Raw genomic sequence first — 12500 nt, 5'->3', positions numbered from 1 at the left:
ATGTACCTGATAAAATCAGGCAGGAGGCCACCAATATCGACATTCAGTGTTGCTGTTGTGTTACGACTGTTCGTAAAGAATGGCAAGGAGGGCTCTGTTGCACCGTGCGGCGTGCAAGCAACAATGCCACACGCAGCTCCAGACAGACTGCGGGGTAACAAGATGTTCGGTGTCCACATGCTCAAGTAAATACCAGGAGGTACAGCATCACGGTAGAAGGGTAAACGTGCCTGTGTAGTATGCAGGAACACTATCCAAAGAGAACAAAAGCAAAGATATATATATATATATATATATATATATATATATATATATATATATATATATATATATATATATATAATCCTATACTTGCATAAACCACAAGTGAAGATTAATAATCTTTGGAACAACACCCACCAGTGGGACTCGAACCCAGAAAGCACAACTACCTTCCAGTAGCTGGCATAACTAGTATGCTTTAACCCACTACGCCATCAGACCTTACAAAAGAAGTAGATAGTTCGAGATATATATCTCAAACATCTCCACCTCCCGAAGGCACCAGATGAGTGAGGGGTCAGTCTGCATTTTTCGTCAAGCCACTGTCAATGTGAGAGAACTCGTGTCCAGCTTATAAGCCTATACTTGCATAAACCACAAGTGAAGATTAATAATCTTTGGAACAACACCCACCAGTGGGACTCGAACCCAGAAAGCACAACTACCTTCCAGTAGCTGGCATAACTAGTATGCTTTAACCCACTACGCCATCAGACCTTACAAAAGAAGTAGATAGTTCGAGATATATATCTCAAACATCTCCACCTCCCGAAGGTGGAGATGTTTTGTAAGGTCTGATGGCGTAGTGGGTTAAAGCATACTAGTTATGCCAGCTACTGGAAGGTAGTTGTGCTTTCTGGGTTCGAGTCCCACTGGTGGGTGTTGTTCCAAAGATTATTAATCTTCACTTGTGGTTTATGCAAGTATAGGCTTATAAGCTGGACACGAGTTCTCTCACATTGACAGTGGCTTGACGAAAAATGCAGACTGACCCCTCACTCATCTGGTGCCTTCGGGAGGTGGAGATGTTTGAGATATATATCTCGAACTATCTACTTCTTTTGTAAGGTCTGATGGCGTAGTGGGTTAAAGCATACTAGTTATGCAAGCTACTGGAAGGTAGTTGTGCTTTCTGGGTTCGAGTCCCACTGGTGGGTGTTGTTCCAAAGATTATTAATCTTCACTTGTGGTTTATGCAAGTATAGGCTTATAAGCTGGACACGAGTTCTCTCACATTGACAGTGGCTTGACGAAAAATGCAGACTGACCCCTCACTCATCTGGTGCCTTCGGGAGGTGGAGATGTTTGAGATATATATCTCGAACTATCTACTTCTTTTGTAAGGTCTGATGGCGTAGTGGGTTAAAGCATACTAGTTATGCCAGCTACTGGAAGGTAGTTGTGCTTTCTGGGTTCGAGTCCCACTGGTGGGTGTTGTTCCAAAGATTATTAATCTTCACTTGTGGTTTATGCAAGTATAGGCTTATAAGCTGGACACGAGTTCTCTCACATTGACAGTGGCTTGACGAAAAATGCAGACTGACCCCTCACTCATCTGGTGCCTTCGGGAGGTGGAGATGTTTGAGATATATATCTCGAACTATCTACTTCTTTTGTAAGGTCTGATGGCGTAGTGGGTTAAAGCATACTAGTTATGCCAGCTACTGGAAGGTAGTTGTGCTTTCTGGGTTCGAGTCCCACTGGTGGGTGTTGTTCCAAAGATTATTAATCTTCACTTGTGGTTTATGCAAGTATAGGCTTATAAGCTGGACACGAGTTCTCTCACATTGACAGTGGCTTGACGAAAAATGCAGACTGACCCCTCACTCATCTGGTGCCTTCGGGAGGTGGAGATGTTTGAGATATATATCTCGAAATATCTACTTCTTTTGTAAGGTCTGATGGCGTAGTGGGTTAAAGCATACTAGTTATGCCAGCTACTGGAAGGTAGTTGTGCTTTCTGGGTTCGAGTCCCACTGGTGGGTGTTGTTCCAAAGATTATTAATCTTCACTTGTGGTTTATGCAAGTATAGGCTTATAAGCTGGACACGAGTTCTCTCACATTGACAGTGGCTTGACGAAAAATGCAGACTGACCCCTCACTCATCTGGTGCCTTCGGGAGGTGGAGATGTTTGAGATATATATCTCGAACTATCTACTTCTTTTGTAAGGTCTGATGGCGTAGTGGGTTAAAGCATACTAGTTATGCCAGCTACTGGAAGGTAGTTGTGCTTTCTGGGTTCGAGTCCCACTTGTGGGTGTTGTTCCAAAGATTATATATATATATATATATATATATATATATATATATATATATATATGTCGTACCTAATAGCCAGAACGCACTTCTCAGCCTACTATTCACGGCCCGATTTGCCTAATAAGCCAAGTTTTCATGAATTAATGTTTTTTCGTCTACCTAACCTACCTAACCTAACCTAACCTAGCTTTTTTTGGCTACCTAACCTAACCGTACCTATAAATATAGGTTAGGTTAGGTTAGGTAGGGTTGGTTAGGTTCGGTCATATATCTACGTTAATTTTAACTCCAATAAAAAGAAATTGACCTCATACATAGAGAAAAGGGTTGCTTTATCATTTCATAAGAAAAAAATTATAGTAAATATATTAATTCAGGAAAACTTGGCTTATTAGGCAAATCGGGCCTTGAATAGTAGGCTGAGAAGTGAGTTCTGGCTACTAGGTACGACATATATATATATATATATATATATATATATATATATATATATATATGTCGTACCTAGTAGCCAGAGCGCACTTCTCGGCCTAGTATGCAAGGCCCGATTTGCCTAATAGGCCGAGTGATTTTCTATATTTTCGATAAATTGTTTCCACTTAGTTTATTTGAATTATTATTACTGTATTATATTATAATAAGAACATAAATTATTGACTTAATTGTGTTAGTTTAGGTTAGGTTAAGATAAGTTAGGTTAGGTTAGGTAAGGTTGGTTAGGTTTGGTCATATATCTACGTTAGTTTTAACTCAAATTTAAAAAAAATGAACTCATATATAATGAAATGGATAGCTTTATCATTTCATAAGAAAAAATTTTTGAAAAATATATAAATTCAGGAAAACTTGGCTTATTAGGCAAATCGGGCCTTGCATAGTAGGCCGAGTTTGACGTTCTGGCTACTAGGTACAACATACATATATATATATATATATATATATATATATATATATATATATATATATATATATATATATATATATATATATATATATATATGTATAAAAGAGGCACCTCCATTTACAAATTTAATCCATTCCTAGAGACAGTTAGTAAACCGAAAATTTGTAAATCAAAACAAATTTTTCCATAAGAAATAATGTAAATTGAATTAATCTGTTCCACACTCCCAAAAATAATAATTTCAAATTGCATTTTAAACATAATACTGCAAATATTTTGTACTACACTATGTACAAGTTATATTTTACCTTTATTGATGACTTTTGTTGGTGTATGGAAGACTGTGAGAGAGGGGGGGGGGGGAGGAGGAGAGGTGTTAGTGTTTGGAAGGGGGGAGTCCCCTTCCATTATAACATCAAGCAGTGATGACTTCTCTGGGGTACTCTCTCTCCTATTATTTGCAGAAGTACCACTAGGACCTGGTTGTGGCTCACTGCTTGCTTGTCTTACTAAGAATCTGTCAAAAGACACTTGTTTTTCCTTACATTTTAACACTTGTCTGTAGTGAGACATCACATTGTCATTAAAAAGGTCAATGCAATGGCCTGCTACAGCCTTATCTGGGTGAGTCTTTTCAGCAAAACTTTGCAGTTCTTCCCATACTTCACACATTTTCTTAATGAGGAAGGGACATCCTCTAATCACAAATTATTTTCTTAGGTTGAATCTTCCCACTGACTTTCTTGGGACCCATGACATGATATTTAATACAGTAATTATTCTTATGTTCAGAAACCAAGAAAACTGAAAAACAGTGAAATTCTTTACAAAGAATTTAAATGCAATTGTCACTAGGCAGGAGGCACTGGTAAACTGAAGTGGGGTCGCCCTTGCCACCAGGAGCCACGTGCTTGGTCGACCCATACGTGTATCAACAAACTCGCCAAGCGAGGCAAAGCTCGTAAACCGAGTTGAATTTTTCAAAGAAATTGAGCTCGTAAACCAAAAAATTTGTAAAGTAGGACATTCGTAAACCGAGGTTCCACTGTATATGTACTGTATATACATATACACACAGGCTTCTGGTCCCCAACAAAACGAATTGTTATTATTACAAATTATAGTAATAGCATAAAAAAAATATATAGCTATAATGTTACAAAATCTTTTCAGGCAAATCTATTTGCCTGAATAATAGCAAAACTATTTACTTCTTTGAGATTTCTATACATATGACACGTTCCAACATTTTGAAAGGTGTTGAGGCATGCAGTTGTAGCTGTGACTGTTTGTGTTCAGTGTCCATTGTGAAAGTGTTTCTTTGGTCAATTAAATATTTGCTTTACCTAAATATTTGTTTACCCACAAATTGGATTTTCATGTGAATGTAATTTTTAATTCTGTGTGTACATGTATGTAGCAGAATTAAGATGTATGTAGCTTTGGTAAAACATGTGTAACAGAGGTAAATGTATTTAGACAAGATTAAACATTGATAGCAGTAGTTAAACATAGATAGCAGAGGTTAAATATGGAGAGCAGAGGTTAAACGTATTTATCAGAGGTTAAACATATTTATCAGAGATTAAACTCATTTATCAGACGTTAAATTTATTTAACGGAGGTTAAAAGTACAGTATTTATCAGATTTATCATTTATCAGAGATTAAACTTATTCATCAGAGATTAAACTTATTTATCAGAGCTTAAACATATTTATCAAATATTTAACATATTCATCAAAGGTTAAACGTATTTATCAGAGGTAAAATGTATGTAGATGGTGTAATATTTATGTAGCCAAGACAAAATTTATGCACTAGACAAAACTAACTGATAATTGTTAAAATATATATATATATATACTGTGTTTATCTTTAATATACAAGTGCTCTAAAATGGTATGAAGTCTAATGTCTATACTTTCTTCTACTGAAAGATTTAGGCATCAAGGAGGACACTATGAAAGGTACCAGAAGCTTTAGTTCTAGGGCTCAGCTTCTTACTTCATGAAACATGAATTTCAACCTTTTTGCTTTTGTTTCAGATCGTGTCCTCCACCTTTATTTTGAAATACGCACCTATCACCTATTACTGTGATTTTATGTACGCACCTATCACCTCTTCCCTTGATTTTATGTACGCACCTATCACCTATTCCTATGCATATTATAGGTTATAGAAGCACTTTTAAATACTCTTGCATGAAATGGTTGCTTTCTCTCCCACATCACAGAATTGAGCTCTTCTGCACCTTCACGAAATGTGCACTCATTGCTTAGTAACACACTTAAGGGTCAGGGACGGGAGTTACTGAAGCACTCGTAGGGTAGTAACGCTCGCAAGGGTCAGGGAGTGGGGCCTCTGCACACATTTGTTGCTTTCACCAGAATTTCAACAACTTTGAAATGTGTGTGTTTGCAGAGAATTAAATATTTTGAAATGTTTATTACACACTAGACATTCGTGTTAAAAATGACCTTCTAACTAACGTATATCTTTTATATAATAATATAATAATAATCATTTTTATTCAGGTTAAAGTATATACGTACAAAATGAGTTACAAACAGAATGTTGGATTTCTAGATATCTAGATCTTCTTTTCTTTCTTACAGAACTGATTCCCAAGCCAGCCACATCTTGTGAGGACCCACCGCTCTATTTATGTCTTCGAATGGGAAAACCAGCTTGTAAAAGAATTCCAAAATCTACTCCTGTCATGTCTTATGGGAAAAAGAGGATGAGACCAGAGTACTGGTTCAGTATCCCCAAGAACAGGTAAGATGTATTTAGGTTTACAGTTACCCAGGAGTCAGGCAGCTGTTGTGGGTTGTATCCTTGGGATGGTCACTTGTTGGCCTAGAGGGACCTTGAAAATTCTACCATGCTGGTATATGTTGGGAAAAGATGTATGCCATGAACAAATCCACAAGGGCCGTGATGAGGATTCGAACCTGCGTCCAGGAGCATCCCAGACACTGCCTTGATGCATCACGTTAGTGTGATCTCTGTGTGTAATGTATGCCATTTTTGGAACAGTGTGCACATTTTTCCACCCTAAGCCATGTCACTTCTCAATTTAACCCTTCAACTGCACATCACAACCTGGGTTGTTTCATGGATGGTTTGCACCACAACCAGGGGTAGTGTTTTAGGTATAGCATAAGATTTAAAACTCCTGTGGATGCATGGGGCTCACATTCTGTTCTTCAGGGCTCCAGTAAACAGATGCCATCTTGAACAAAATCCATTGTATCATTCCTGGCTGTGAAGGCCTCAGTACTGAGAGAGCGACCAAGGCTAGCACATGCAGTTGGAGCTCACTGCACCGCTGAGCAGCTAGGGAGGGGGGTTGACACCACCATATAATAATGATAAATAAAATAAGCAATGGTGATTAATTTGCTTTAACAGTGTCATAGATGATACTGTGATGAAGAGTATGCATAATGTTCAGATATCAGTGAACACAATGCTAATTATGCTAGTTATGTCTGCCTTACAGCATGAGGGTGACATCCCCATCAAACCTAACCAGACCAAAGCTAACTAAACAAAAGCTAACTAAACCAGAGCTAACTAAACCAAACTGATCCAAAGCTAACTAAACCAAAGGAAACCAAACCTAAGCTAACTAAACCAAGGCTAACCGAACCAAATCTAACCCAACCAAACCAAACCTAACCAAACCTAACCTAACCTAACCAAACCTAACCTAACCAAACCTAACCTAACCAAACCAAACCTAACCAAACCTAACCTAACCTAACCAAACCTAACCTAACCAAACCTAACCTAACCAAACCTAACCTAACCAAACCTAACCAAACCTAACCTAACCAAACCCCACCTAACTAAACCAAACCTAACCAAACTTTACCTAACCAAAACTAACCTAACCTAACCTAACCAAACTTAACCAAACCTAACCTAACCAAACCTAGCCAATCCTAACCTAACCAAAGCTAACTAAACCAAAGCTTACTAAAAATAATGTAACCTAATAAAACAAAAACCCAACCCTGTCCTAAACATCTAGGTATCAACCCCAAGTTAACACAACCATACTCACCTACACATTATTCCAAGATCATAATTATTAATTATTATTATATGTAAAGAAAGATGTGAACACTTGGTGAGTACCCATATATATATATTGTTGCTGTATTACCAGTATTCTGTGGCATGTTGTTTAAAGTATCTAGTGAAACAACAATGTATTGTTACGTACTTTTGTACATAAAGTTATTATTTTTTCGAGCTTGGGGGGTGGGGGGAATTCGACTACAGTGTACTTATCCAGACACGACTACATATCTAATTGCAATTGGTCCCGAGATGTCTAGAAGGGAGGACGTTGAGTGTATCTCTGAAAGTTTTCTGAAAGATGGAAATAGAGTAGAACATATTTGAGATGAGAAGAGGCTGATAGAAATGATGCGAGAGTACAGATGGGGTTTGGAGAAAGGCACTTGACTGGACTCCAAGCCACCATCAACCCACATACTACACTCCTCAATTCTATATAAACTACCACACTCCACAACACCAGGACTACAGTAAAAAATTGGATGAATCAACAACACACCCTGAATCATGATTGAAATGGAAGAGAACTCTCAAAATCTACCAGAAATAACACACATCATAGAAAGTCTTTTATATTTACCAACATACAAAGCATAATGAATAAAGTTACAGTATAGTAAAAATAATGAACTTAAATGGTATACAGGATACAAGACACAATCAGATCAACATGTAAGGGATCTGAGAGTAATAATTTAGATGACCTAATGTTTAGTGAGCATAACCATGCAAATATAGCATCAGCTAGGAAAATGAAAGAATGGATTATGAGAACTTTTAAATCCAGTGATACCACTATAAATGCTCATACTATTCTTTCTTGTGCTTTCCTGCCTTGAATACTGTTCTGTATTCACTTTCATGGCCAACAGAAACTACCTTGTATGGGCCAATAGGAGCTGCCTTGAATGGGTCAATAGAAACTGCCTCATATGGGTCAATAAGTCTTGTGCAGTTTCCTTTATTCTTATGTTATCATGTTTAATAAGCTCAACACAATACTGCCTAAATTCATTACTTGTATTACTTTTAATTTTCAGATCCGATGAGCTGTTCCACTTCTTCCAGTTATGGGCCCACGATATTTATGGAGAGCTTAATGAAGACGAAGTGTCAGCACGAGGCTTTGTTCTGGTAGAGGATGACACTGAGCTTTGGGCTGACCAGGAAAATGAAGCGGGGGAGAATGAAGACAGTTTAGGAGAGTTGACAGAAATGACTAAAGAATCATGGGAGGTAGGTCGAATTATCAAGTTATTATGCCATGCCATTTAATCTTTACCACAAAATGTAGACTTAAGACATTTGACTGAGTAATGAAAATTCAGCTGGTCAAAATATTCTGTATTGCTTGGAGATTCAAATAATTTGAAATGTGTTTGAATTCTCCGTAGTTGGTATAAATGAGATGGAAGATCTTGGGGTATAAATAATTTTTGTTACTCTCTTTATGAAAGTAACTTTTCACAGAACAAAATCAGAACAGTATAATGTAAAGCACATATATATTTCCGTGTTCTATTTCAAGTTAGGGATAAGCAAAGTAGAAAATGTTTTTGAAGATAAAAAAAACTTATTACCTTTGGAAAAAAAAAAAAGAGTGCTGTTTTCATGTCAATTTTTTTTATTAATCATTATTTTTTAGATTTGTAGTTTAAATATGTCATCTGTTCAAGTGTTTGTTTTTAACAGCCTATTTTGTGCATTGCCTCTTAAATACATTCATATTATTTGTATAAATTTCATACAAGTTGGCTGAGAGCCCTAATTAATTAAAACATTTTGGCAAGTAGTTTATAAATAACATGGAGAGAATAAGTCAAAATAACAAAGCTGAAACAAATCACTCACACGCACATATGAACTGAAAGTGACGACATTTTGGTGCATCCTGGAGCCTTATTACGTCATGAGGAAATGTTGTCGCTTTAATTTAATTTTCATACATTTGAGATGGGATATTAATATAGCTAATAAGTAACATTTAATTAAAAGACGTCTTTCTTGATGAGTTGCAAAAAAATATAACATGTAGCAAAGTGGGCAGTCAACTCAAATGGATTGGTCCCGGGTTACATTCTCGGGCAGGATGAGACGGTTTGAACACAATTCCTTATGCCTGATGCCTCTTGGCACTTGGTAGTAAATATGTACCCTGGAGTTAGTCAACTGTTATGGGTTGCACCCTGGTCAAGGTCAGTGGTTGGGTTAATGGAACCTTTATAATCCTAGCAGGATTCCTGTCCCTGACAATGGGAAGCCATTTAATTTAGTTTGCATTTTGACAAGATCTTCATTTGCCTAAATTAAATTCATGATTCCTCTGCTTAGGGAAACATCAGCACACTTATTGTTTGGAATGTTTTCCTCTGAATTTCAATGAGTTTTTGCTCTTTTCTGCAACATATTTTATTCTGCCAAATTAATTTGCTTTTGCAATACTAATTTACGCTTTATGCATATCTCTTGAAAGCATTTCAGAGCTTGAAAACCCTTTATTGACTTTGTAATTTTGTATAAATCAGTTTGTTAGTTAAGAAACTGTTACAGATTTAAAGAATCATTTGGATTTGTCATCGAGTTGTGAATGAAATTGTTTCCCGCATAGCCAGTCTGTACAGCAAATTCTTATATGATGATAAATTGGTGCTATAAAATAATAATTATTCAAGCTCTGAAAATGCAACAAAATATTAAATGGATATTTTATACACTTTCTAATTGTAGATAGGAGTATGTTTTGTCTACTATTTGTCCCAGTCTATTTTCACTATAGTAGCTGTTTGTGTAATAATGTATTTTATTTCTTTATAACAAAGTTCTTTCAACTCTGCTTTACTCTGAGATCTTGCTTGACGGGTCCACTGTGCAACATGGCACACACATCTTTAACACTGTATTGCTTATTGCTGTTTTGCATTATTTATCACACTGTTGTATAATATCATTTTTGCTATTCTTCAATTCTGGGTGAGTTTTATAATTAACTTATAATTAATAGAAGCTAAAAAATTCTACTCATGTTTTTAGCCAGTGGTAGCAAATGCACAGTAAGTTTGGCCGCCCAGATCCCAGCAACGCCTGAATTCTATCATCTCTTTGGCGTATATTTGCCCGGCAGTGAGTCTTATGCCAAGGGTTTTTCCACTCATTCATCAGTTGCAGAGTACACATTATTTTTAGCAACTAAATTATTTATAAATCTTTCCATGCTGCCAATTTGAATCCATCCAACAACCCACCACGAACAACTCGCAGAAAATAAAAGCCCCTTATGTTAAGCTCTATTCATTGATGAAGAGTCAGATGACGATCTCCACGGAATCGGAAAACCCAGAGGTGGGCTCTTGTTGTTACCACTTCACCTTCCCACCTACCCACTCACCTACGTACTCACCTTCCCACCTACATATCCATTCACCTACCTGCCTACTGCTTCATTTTCTGTATAGTTCAATGGTTGCCTCATGATAACTTTTTGTTGCGAAATCAGCGGTTTCTGAGTTATCAATATTATATGGTGCCAGGAAAAGAAAATTTTTATGTAGATTTCATTTATTTACATTTCATTGGTTGCTATGGTCATTTGTCATGGCTTGCTTATTAAATACATAAAAAGGCACTTTTTTTCCTTTTCACTTAAATTATCTTAGAGAAGTTATTAGCTTCTGAAAATAAAAAATTAATTTTGTAACTAAAGCTTAAAAGTTTTGACTATAATTATATTAAGCTTTAATGACTTCAAATTAAAAAACAGGACTTCTGTAGACTTAGTCTACAGGACTTATATAAGCATAATGTCCAGGATATTTATATCATTTGCTGATATCGTAACATTTAGATGAAAATATTCCAAAGCAGATGACTGCAACCTGAAGGTCTGTTTTCTGTTTGATATCCATGTTTCCTTGCTATTTGAGATGTGGTTGCCAAGTTACTCATCATGGCAAATACATACACCTCTTATAGTTCATGCTGTAAACGCTGGTATCATTTAGAAATACACAGAATGCTTAATTGTTCAGTGTTCCGCAGTCTTTCTCAATGGAATTACATTTGTTGCCATTGAATGTGCTACAGCAATTATGAAATTGCAAATCATGGGAGAACGTTCTCGTCTGTAGTGAATGAAACAACATAGTCCCTTAGATGGTGCTTTTAGTTGGCATCTTTAATAGTAAGATCTTAGACTTTAGAGGAAGGCCCTGCACCCCAGCCTTATGAACGAGGTAGGCCCTGCACCCCAACCTTATGAGCAAGGAAGGCCCTGCACCCCAACCTTATGAACGAGGAAAGCCCTGCACCCCAACCTTATAAACGAGGTAGGACCAGCATCCCAACCTTATGAACGAGGTAGGCCCTGCACCCCCAACCTTATGAACGAGGTAGGCCCTGCACCCCAACCTTATGAACGAGGTAGGACCTGCACCCCAACCTTATGAATGAGGTAGGCTCTGCACCCCAACCTTATGAACGAGGTAGGCCCTGCACCCCAACCTTATGAACGAGGTAGGACCTGCACCCCAACCTTATGAATGAGGTAGGCCCTGCACCCCAACCTTATGAACGAGGTAGGACCTGCATCCCAACCTTATGAACGAGGTAGGCCCTGCACCCCAACCTTATGAACGAGGTGGGCCCTGCACCCCAACCTTATGAACGAGGTGGGCCCTGCACCCCAACCTTATGAACGAGGAAGGCCCTGCACCCCAACCTTATGAACGAGGTAGGACCTGCATCCCAACCTTATGAACGAGGTAGGACCTGCATCCCAACCTTATGAATGAGGTGGGCCCTGCACCCCAACCTCATGAACGAGGAAGGCCCTGCACCCCAACCTTATGAACGAGGAAGGCCCTGCACCCCAATCTTATGAACGAGGTAGGCCCTGCACCCCAACCTTATGAACGAGGAAGGCCCTGCACCCCAACCTTATGAACGAGGTAGGCCCTGCACCCCAACCTTATGAACGAGGTAGGCCCTGCACCCCAACCTTATGAACGAGGAAGGCCCTGCACCCCAACCTTATGAACGAGGAAGGCCCTGCACCCCAACCTTGTGAACGAGGTAGGCCCTGCACCCCAACCTTATGAACGAGGTAGGCCCTGTACCCCTAACCTAATGAATGACATCCGCACGGCACCCCGTTTCACCTGGCTGCCATAGAAAACGCACATACCAGCTATAATATTACCCAT

General features: G+C 38.1%; 1 protein-coding gene across 11 annotated transcripts in view; it reads left to right on the top strand.

The window, feature by feature from the left end:
* The window catches only part of mtd (TLD domain-containing protein mustard), a 228667-nt gene that overhangs the window by 150585 nt on the left and 65582 nt on the right, over positions 1-12500 (top strand). For 4 of the 11 annotated variants that reach the window (XM_045762679.2, XM_045762632.2, XM_069324508.1 and 1 more), the window contains 4 exons: positions 5147-5176; positions 5826-5988; positions 8343-8538; positions 10561-10641. In XM_045762679.2, coding sequence (XP_045618635.1) covers positions 5147-5176; positions 5826-5988; positions 8343-8538; positions 10561-10641 — 470 coding nt within the window. The remainder of the gene's footprint in view (positions 1-5146; positions 5177-5825; positions 5989-8342; positions 8539-10560; positions 10642-12500) is intronic. The other 7 variants (XM_069324510.1, XM_069324504.1, XM_069324505.1 and 4 more) reach the window with 3 other exon arrangements.

This window comes from Procambarus clarkii, chromosome 14, assembly GCF_040958095.1.
Source record: "Procambarus clarkii isolate CNS0578487 chromosome 14, FALCON_Pclarkii_2.0, whole genome shotgun sequence".
NCBI classification, from domain to species: domain Eukaryota; kingdom Metazoa; phylum Arthropoda; class Malacostraca; order Decapoda; family Cambaridae; genus Procambarus; species Procambarus clarkii.
The sequence above is the reverse complement of the archived record's forward strand: the minus strand, read 5'-3'. Positions and strand labels throughout refer to the sequence as shown.